General features: G+C 37.8%; 1 protein-coding gene across 1 annotated transcript; it reads left to right on the forward strand.

Moving 5' to 3' along the window:
* The first annotated feature begins 1,423 nt into the window (after positions 1-1,423).
* LOC112199748 lies at positions 1,424-4,522 on the forward strand. Its single transcript, XM_024340720.2, has 4 exons — positions 1,424-3,454; positions 3,556-3,642; positions 3,966-4,049; positions 4,212-4,522. Exons 1-4 carry the CDS (start codon positions 2,966-2,968, stop codon positions 4,302-4,304), a joined length of 753 nt encoding a protein of 250 aa, XP_024196488.1. The 5' UTR covers positions 1,424-2,965; the 3' UTR covers positions 4,305-4,522.
* Positions 4,523-9,682: the final 5,160 nt, after the last annotated feature.

Raw genomic sequence — 9,682 nt, forward strand, 5'->3', positions numbered from 1 at the left:
AGACAAACTTTTAGATGGAAAGCCTACATTATTTTAATGTATCGTAAATGTACTCTCTGATAATTTATAAAAGCAGTTGTAGGCTAGCTTTCCACAAACAGATTGTCTACTATACATGTGTGCATGCCATGCATGCATTGATCTGTCGGTGTGTGAGTATTGTAGGGATTTTCTACTATTCATTACAGGGGCTGAGACACCGTTGGATCAATACGTGGACGGCATACACGCATCTATAGTAAAAGTTTCGTTCCACAAATGCATAGAATGCCAAACTTACTGATGGACATGGAGTTGTATTAGTCTAGAAGCTAATACATAATGAAAAAGTTAGTCTACGACATCGAAGATAATACCTTGATATATTAATATATAATCAAGACCTATATCATGTTGCTCTAGAATTTGGGGAGAGAGAGAGAGAGAGAGAGAGAATATTTTTGGCAGACAAACGTGTTTTTTGCTTTAGTCAACAATACATGTTTTTGTTAGTGGCTAATATTATTAGTCTTGGTCTTTGGACAAAACTAGGATTAGTGGTTTTTAATCTCAAATTTTAGCCTTTTATTTATCTTTCTTTTTTAAAGGGTGCTGTGATCTCTCTCTCTCTCAGTGGATCTCAAGACTCTGAGTATGAAGTCTTTTATTAATTAGTCTTTACATCCGTCTCTTTCCAGTAAGAGTATAATATCAGAGCTAGAGCTTTTACTCAGTCAGTTCAAATCGATTATAAGTATCAGTTCGAATCGATTATAAGTACTATTACTAACTTCAAAACCAAAGTTTTCGGTTTTAAAATTGAGTTATCAATTACCAACCAAAATTTTCAGCCTTTATTCATATCTACCAAATTCGGTATTTCGCTTTTCGGTATTACAAATTTTAGACCAACTAATTCTTTGTAATATAAATTAGAAGGAACAATACTAGGCTTTCTGCTTTTATAGTCGTAAACTTTGTATTCATCTACTAATTATAGCTTTCTTTTGTACATATGACATCAAGTTTTAGCCATTTTCAATAAAACTAAGTTATTTAACTATCTTTGACCAAGTTACTTAAATATATGTACTATTAATGTAGTATATGTAGTAATGTTTCATGAAAATTTTTATATTTATTTCTTAATATACATATATGTGTATTGAAAACTATAACATATAAAGCTAATATTTAGATAATCAGTAGATTCGGTATTTATCAAAATCAAACCAACTTTTTCAGTAATTTCTTATTTCTATTTTATCAGTCTCGGTTACCAAAAAAGGGATTGTCAGCCATTTTTATACACTACGGTGTGCGTTTGATAGTTAGAAAGTCTTTAGACCGCATTTGATAGTTAACATCATTGTAATTAGACCGCATTTATACTCGTCCTTTCACTGTTCATTTTCTCCAAACCTCTCTCCTATCTCTCTACAATTCCAAATTTTTCATCTTCTTCTTCATACCTCAGTGAAAATGAGCATAAATTTGTTTGCTTTAATAGGTTTTGTTCCAAAATTCATTTAGATTCTTGGGTATGTTTCTATTTCATTATTTGTATTAGTTCTTCCCCAATTTTCAAACTATTTGCAACACCAAAAACTCATAGCAGAAGAAAAATCCAACACCTCAATGTACTCACAGTTTGCATCAGACACTTATGCAATATCCTCATGGGCATCAAAAAACCCAAATTCCTCTTGGCTAAAGCGCCCCATTATCCTTTCGACTTTTCAAGCAACTCAACCCATGAAACCTATACATCAACACAGCAACAGTATAAACCCCCAGACAGCCTCCCCAAAATCAATAGCCTCCTCTAGACAAGCAACCCCAATTCATTTTTGTAATTTTTTCTTTCTGGGATAGAAGAATTTCCTCCCCTCTAGCTCATCGGCGATCGAGTGCCTTCCTTTCCTTCAAGCTCTGAGATTCATCCTAAAATGGATCAAACACATATGCAATCATAGAATCCCAATCATGAATTTGCATAATTAACAAAACTCAATCATGAAATCAGAGAGGATCGACTAGCTCCTCCAAGCGAAGATGCCCCAGCTCCCAAAGTCTGCAGGTCGGATAAGATGCCGAAGATTGAGGTCTTCATGCAAATTGGAGTCGATCAAGCTCGAGATCAAGTTCGCATTGCCGGAAGCTATGGCGGGTTTGAGCAATGCCATCAACTCCAATCCAGAGAACCCGGAAACTGCTTTGTTGAAGAAGAAATCGAACCCAGAGATCCGAGTCCGTTGAGAAATGAGAAACTCCACCACGTGTGGGCCCACAAATGAGATGGGTATGGTGGCGTCCCGAAAAATGCGCAGCCCTGGTCTCGCGAACAGACAACGGAGATCCTCTAGACCGGCCTTCCCTGTCGGCAGCATCGATGTCTTGATGCTGATGACGTCATTAGGGATGGTGGTGGGGAAAGGGGGATGATCGAAGGGCTGAGAGAGGAGAGATTATAGAGAAGGATTGTGTGAAGGAGAAAAGAGATGGTTTTGTGGTGGTTAGACATGAAAGGACGACTATACTTTGAAAAGTTAACCTCGTTAACGGTTTACTGTTCCTAAGTATGAATCTTGGGTCGGGGTGAAAAGTTTAAGTACCAAAATGATATTTTTTGAAGTTGAGGTACGAAAGTTATTAGTGGCCCGTAGTTCAGGTACTGTTTGTGAGTTTTCTCTAAAAACTAACATCAAAACTCACTTCTGTCTCAATTCTATCATTACCACGCTATTCTAGCGGAATAGATAGACAAGAGTTTAAAAGGACATCATTCACAGAATTCTTAATCACATTCCCACTCCCACTCCCACTCCCACCCCCAATCTCATTTCCACTACCTAGCCTAGGGTTGAACACTAACCCTACAGGTTACAGAAACCGAAACTCTAAGAGAAGCCTTCTACAGTAGGCAAAAGTTTCTAGTGTTGTACTTTAGAGCGCGAAAGGAGCAGAGAGAAATAAGGAGTGAGAAATGGACATGCAAGAAATACACAACGCTGCTTTAGCTTATTACCATAACTTATCAGATGAGCTAAAGCAGAAGGCATCTGAAAAATTCAAAGAAATGGATTCGAATGATAATGGCACAATAAGCATCAAGGAGTTCCGGCGGAGTTTGGGCAGCTCCGAGATCAAGCGCTGCTTCAAGTTGCTGGACAAAACCGGAGACGGCAAGTTGGATTTCAACGAATTCATCACTCTTTACTACCTCGTGGAGAGTGGGAGAGGGGTTTTCTGTGACGGCCATGGATGTAAGGCCTCCCCTTTTCTCAACGGACTGTATTTTACTTGCGTTGAGTGCTTCCATAACAACGAAGCTGCAACGTTCGATCTCTGCACCTCCTGCTACCGCGATGGAAAGTATGTTCACAACCATGCCAGCTTTTTGGATAATTACGTCTTTTTGCGTTCCAAGGCTGCTTGTGAATCCACAACACCAACGGAAGATGATCATCATGAGGTAACATATGATCAGTTTATATTAGAAACAGAAAATGATATTTAATTTATTAGTAATGTTAATAATCAATCGTCACGGTGAATCAATTAACTTTTTTACAGGTAAGCGCTGCTGAATCTGCTCAACCAATTAGTCGTGGACTTCAAACTGTTTCCGATCTATTTGGTCGATCTGGGCCGTCTGAAATGGTAAGTTTGCTTTTTCTTATTACTCGAGCAATTTATACTTCTAATTATTCGTAAGTCATATACTATCACCCAAGGTGTCACAACTTTAGCTTTAGCTCTGGACATGTGACAACCGCGAAGAAATTTGAAATTGATCAACAAGCAATGTTTAGTATTGGATAAAAGTTAATATTTTGGTGTGATATATATCCTATATATTGTTGTTGATCGAATGCATCAATGTTCTGTACTTGTTAGTATAAAATAGCAAGTCTTCCCTTTCATTTGTAATACAACAATTTTGCTTTCAGTAATCATAACAGCGAATCTATTTGTTTATGTAGCCAAGCTCTCCTAAGAGCGATTCTGAGTCTGATTCTGAGTTCAATGCTGAGTCCAATCAAGTTAGCCAATCTGGGTCTAAAAGAGTAAGTTTTCTAACCTTAATTTGCAGCCTGTTTTGTTCAATTGTTTTTCTATGGTCTTGTTACTGTAACAGAGTAACAAGTCCGCACTTGCGTTATTGATTAGTTGTGAGATAGAGAAATGGTTATTTTACTAATTCGGTATGGTGATAATTATTCTGTCAGAGGGCAGTATTTGAAGCAATAAAATCACTCAATTCCCAAGTGAGCATTGGAGATGCTGCTGCTGATGAGTCCGGTTCCTGCAGCATTATGTGATTGATCGCTAGCAAATGCATCTATAATTTGTATTAATATATGCTTCAGGCGTGGAGGGAAGAATAAAGACCAATCTTCATGGTAGTGGTTATGGTAGAGAAATATTGTGAAGGAAAAATTTCACAAATGATCACTCAACTATGACTCATTCGACACTTTAGTCACTGAAGTTCCAAATATATCACTTTGGTCACTCAACTATTACACTGTCAATCACTTAAGTCACCCAAAGAATATTTTTTTATAATTTTTTTAATGAAAAAAATTAACAAAGTAACTTAAGTGATTGACAGTGTAATAGTTGAGTGACTAAAGTGATATATTTGAAACTTCAGTGACCAAAGTGTCGAATGAGTTATAGTTGAGTTACCATTTGTGAAATTCTCCCTATTGTGAATGACTACTTAAATTACTTGGTGGTGTATGTTGTGCTTTGCTATTCTTGTGTAACTTAATATAAACATATAAACGAAAGAAAATTAGATTTTGAATAAAAAAATGTGAGCGAGAGCAAGTGCTCTCTCTTTTCTTCCCTTCTGGCAACGGCAAACTCGTAGAGGGTGGTCTTGGATACTTTCTGAATATGTTAGGACAAGTTTTTTCTATACCCCTAACATTGTCATGGTTAGTTTGGTTACTAGCACTTATTCCTAAGGTAATTGCATTTAGGTTGTTGTATAGTAGCCTAATATGGCTTAATATTGACGTGGCCTTTGCTGGCAAGTCATGAACTGTAATTACCTAGTTTCAGTTATTAATGACTTGAAAAAAAAAATAGATTTTGAATGCAGCACATAGGTCAGAAAATGATGATAGTCCTTGAAATAATATTTAATTAATAGTAAAAACATACATATTTACCACTATGACAACAAATTACCGCTTTTACGTACATCAATCTTTGTCATATCTGTAAATTGGTTCAAAAGCTTGTAAATGTGGTCGTACATGGAGTAATTACGATAAATAGAACATTAATTACAACTTCTTACACCATTTGTCATCATTTGTATATAGTAACATGTATGGTCATAGATGTAATTCTCTTATTAATGAATACATTACACGAGAAACTTTCTCAATTACACCATCGAGAACCATATTACATCAATGAGGACACATGCTTTACTTGCTCTACAAATGAATTACTACCACTATAACAACATATTTATTGTAACATTTGTAAATTAGTTTATAAACTTTTTTTTTTTTTGATAGGAGGACGATAGACTTTTATTATTCAATGAGAAGAAGTATTACAATAGGAAGCAAAAAGACTTCTAATGGTGGAATGTATAGAACCCTTCCAATTAGTAGACACATTAGAATACAATGCAAGCTTTGCAAGCTTGTGTGCTTCCAAATTGGATTCTCTGTAAACATGTTGAAAGAAAGAACTAGGAATAGAAGCTAAGTGGACCAAAATGTCATCAACCACCCTCGCAATCATAGAATGATCTTCCTCCTCAGACTTCAAAGAATTGACCAACTGAAGACAATCACTTTCAAAGATAATAGGTGCCTGGTTGAACTCCACATCCCAAGCACATGCAGCCCTCCCAGCAAGAGCCTCAATTACAAGAGGAGCACTAACTGATGACACTCTGCAACAAGAGCCACCAACAATCAGCCCTTCAGAATCACTTACTACAACACCGATCCCTCCCATGTTAGTACTGCTATCAAATGCTCCATCCAGATTTGCCTTAAGCCACCCTGTAGGAGGAGGCACCCAAGGAGCTAAAGCACGTTTTGTTTTGGGACTCCTACTCGAACGAAGGGAGGTAAACAATGAGAAACTAGAGGCGGCCTGGAAGAAAAGTTGTTCCAAATCAAGGTTCCATTCCACACTCTTTGATTCCTCTCTTTCCATACCGCCCATAACAGATACAGAAGAAAGTCAAAAAGCTCAGAAGAAATAGTCTGCATACAGTGAGATAACCAATCCAACATCGAAGCTTGAAAGTCACTGCTGGATGAGATCACTCAACTTAAGCCTGGAACCTTTCTTAACATAGCATTCACAAAGGAACAATCTCTACTAACATGATGAATAGATTCATCTCCATCATTGCAGAAAACACAACCATCAGCAATTCAAATCCTCTTGGTTCGAAGTTGAGCTAGCCACTGTAGGAAGAATACAAGCACATACCTTCCACATGTGAACCTTCACCGTACCAGAGATTCCAGCATGCCAAATCTGTTTCCATATCTTCACAAAAGGTGAAGGTTTGGAGGCAGAAGGGATATCTGCATGAACTAAATTAATAGCAAGCTTGTAGGCACTTTTAGTTGAGAATAGACCTTTTGTGTCAAAATGCCAAATCAATCTATCAGAGACACTTCGTTGGCTAAGAGGAATAGACAAAATTAACGCTACATCTTCTGGCTCAAACCATTGAGCTATATCCCTTAACCAAAGTCAGAGCACCATCCCTCCTAATAAAAGGTCGGAACGAGTTAGGTCTAGGCAACCAAGGATCATCCCAAATATGAATGGATTGGCCATCTCCTACCTACCATCTCACCCCACTTCTAAGCACTGATCTAGCATAAAAAATTCCACGCCAACAAAAGGATGGTGATGACATTGAAGAGGCACTCCAAAAATCACCATCAGGATAATACATAGCCTTATAAAGTTAGCTAAGTAAAGAATGCGGATAGCGTATTAAACGCCGCCCCTGCTTAGCCAAGAGAGCAAGATTGTGAGCATATAAATCACGAAAACCCATACCTCCCTCCTCTTTAGGTTTGCACAAACCTTCATAGGATAGCCAATGAATTTTCTTATTCTCCGTTTTGCTTCCCCACCAAAACCTAGCACACATCTAATGAAGAGAATGACAAAAAACTTTGGGAAGAAGAAAGCAACTCATAGCATAAGAAGGAAAAGCTTGAGCTACAACACGAATAAGTAAGTCTTTACCTTTACCACTTAGCAGTTTCCCCTGCCAACCTTCAAGTTTTTTGCTCAACCGTTCTTTGATATACGAAAAGATTCCAGACTTCTTCCTACCAACATATGTGGGAAGACCAAGGTACTTCTCATGTTTAGGGACAATGACAACCCCTAATGAATCCACAAGCTGCTGCTGCAATTGTAAATTCACTTTTTTACTGAATACAATGCTACTCTTAGAGAAATTAATTATCTGGCCAGATGCCATCTCATAGTCCTTCAAAACAGATAGAATGTGACCACACTCTTCCTGTGTTGCCTTCCCAAAAATAAGACTATCATCAGCAAACAAAAAATGATGAATAGTAGGAGCATTTGCACAAACTTGGATGCCTTGAAGCAGGCCTGCAGAGGCTTTGCGCTCAGGTAAAGATGAAAAGTCTTTAGTGCACAACAGAAATATATATGGTGAAAGGGGATCCCCTTGCCTCAAATCGCGAGTAGGACTCAAATACCCTTCAGGTTGACCGTTAACTAAGCTACTAACTCTAAGAAGCCAGCTGATGTCTCTTCCTATTACTTGTTGTTGGTTTGTGCACTGGTTGTTTGGCCTTCCAGAATTCATCCAATCATGAAAGTGAACTGCAAAAAATGGCAATGGGAGTAACCATTCCAATAACTTATTGTTTTCATTCTTCCAAATTGCCCATGGTATCATTAATAGCTTTTCAAAGACATCTTGCTAGCTTGAGGTTAACAACATGATAAGCATCCATTCTTTAAAATTGTTGTTTGGCAGTAAGCTGTTATGCAACTCAAAAGAAGGTGATGAAAGTATAGTATGAGCAGTGTGACACTTACAGAAGATGTTAGCACCATTTTAGTATTGTTGGGGCAAATCAAGCAATTGGTGTCCCCTATGTAACCTTTTTTGAGCAGTTTAGCTGTTTTGGTTGTAAATCATTGTATCGTATGTTTTAACAATTTGTTAGGAGCCTAAAGCTCAAATATTCATTCTCATAAAATCAAATCAACTACGACATAAAAAAAAAGCAACTACTACTTAAAAAAAAAAATCATTGTAATTAGGGGGATTTAAATTCCTCCAAAATCAAAGTGGTAATAAGAATGCGCTACTATGGAAATCCAACAAGAGGGAGCAATAACAAAAGAAAAATAAAGAGAAAAAAAAGTAAAAATGGGTCGGGCCTGACAAGTATAAAAAACGATTGTTTTAGGAAACTTTAGCCCACCCTTTGTTTGCATTCGTCTTCTTCCTCTGTCTCTAACAATTTTCCTTCCATTTCTCTCTTTGCAACTTACAAACCGAAAATGGCAACTCTCCCAGAATTCACCAATTCTAAAAAAATTGATGATCTTTCCTATAAGCTAAGCCAAATTCTTGCAAAAGCTGACTCCAAAGTCAGTGACCTCCTTCAAGAAAATGGTGAGGCTTCCCCTGAAGTTCTCCAAAAGCTTCGTCAAGCCTAGAGATCGATCAAAGAACTCATCTTGGAGTGCAAAAACCCCATTCCCAATGCTGAGAGCGTTCTACAAACCCTTTTGCATTTCTGGAAACTTTATCAGTCAGTTTCTGGAATCTTGAAGGTGACAACAATAATGATGACTCTTCTGGTGACCCTTCCCTGCGGTGGCATCGTCGGCACCAACGTCATCAGCTTCTAACCAGCCCAACTCGCTAAGGAAGCCAAGGAGCTTCTTGGTGATCTCACCCAGATTCTGACAGCTATGGCCACAAAGAGAAAACAACAGGTTCAAGCTTGCACAGTGACTGATCATATCATCTCAACAGTGACTATGGAACTCGGTTAATATTGCCTAATTGATCGAGCATCGTCCACCTCTTTAATGGGAAGGAGCTCTACTTGTTTGGCTGTAGCTACATGTTGAATAGGCAGAGCAAATGTTGCCTAAATAGTCCATTGCCGTCACGGAGTACCCCGCCTAGGTCGCCATAAGTCTTGTTTGGCAAAAAGCTGTCATCTACTTCTATCTCCACTGATTCTCAGAAGCCAGTTGCCATCTCTTCCTCTTGCTATCATTTTGTGCACTAACTGTTTGGCCTTCTGGAATTCATCCAGTCATGAAAAGTGAACTAAAAACAATGGCGATGGGAGTTTGGAATGTACCATTCCATAACTTATTGTTTTCGTTCTTCCAAATTGCCCATAGTATCATTAATAGCTTTTCAAAGACATCTTGCTGGAGGTTAACAACATGATCAAGCATCCATTCTTTGAAATTGATGTTTGGCAGTAAGCTGTTATGCATATCAAAAGGAGGTGATGAAAGTATAGTATGAGCAATGGGACACTTAGAAAAGGTGTCAACACCATTTTCAATAATGTCAGGGCAAATCAAGCAATTAGTGTTTCCTATGTAATCTTTTTTTTTATCAATTTGGCTTTTTAGACAGTAAATCATTGTATCGTATGTTCTAACAATCCGTTAG

Source organism: Rosa chinensis, chromosome 4, assembly GCF_002994745.2.
Source record: "Rosa chinensis cultivar Old Blush chromosome 4, RchiOBHm-V2, whole genome shotgun sequence".
Classification (NCBI taxonomy): domain Eukaryota; kingdom Viridiplantae; phylum Streptophyta; class Magnoliopsida; order Rosales; family Rosaceae; genus Rosa; species Rosa chinensis.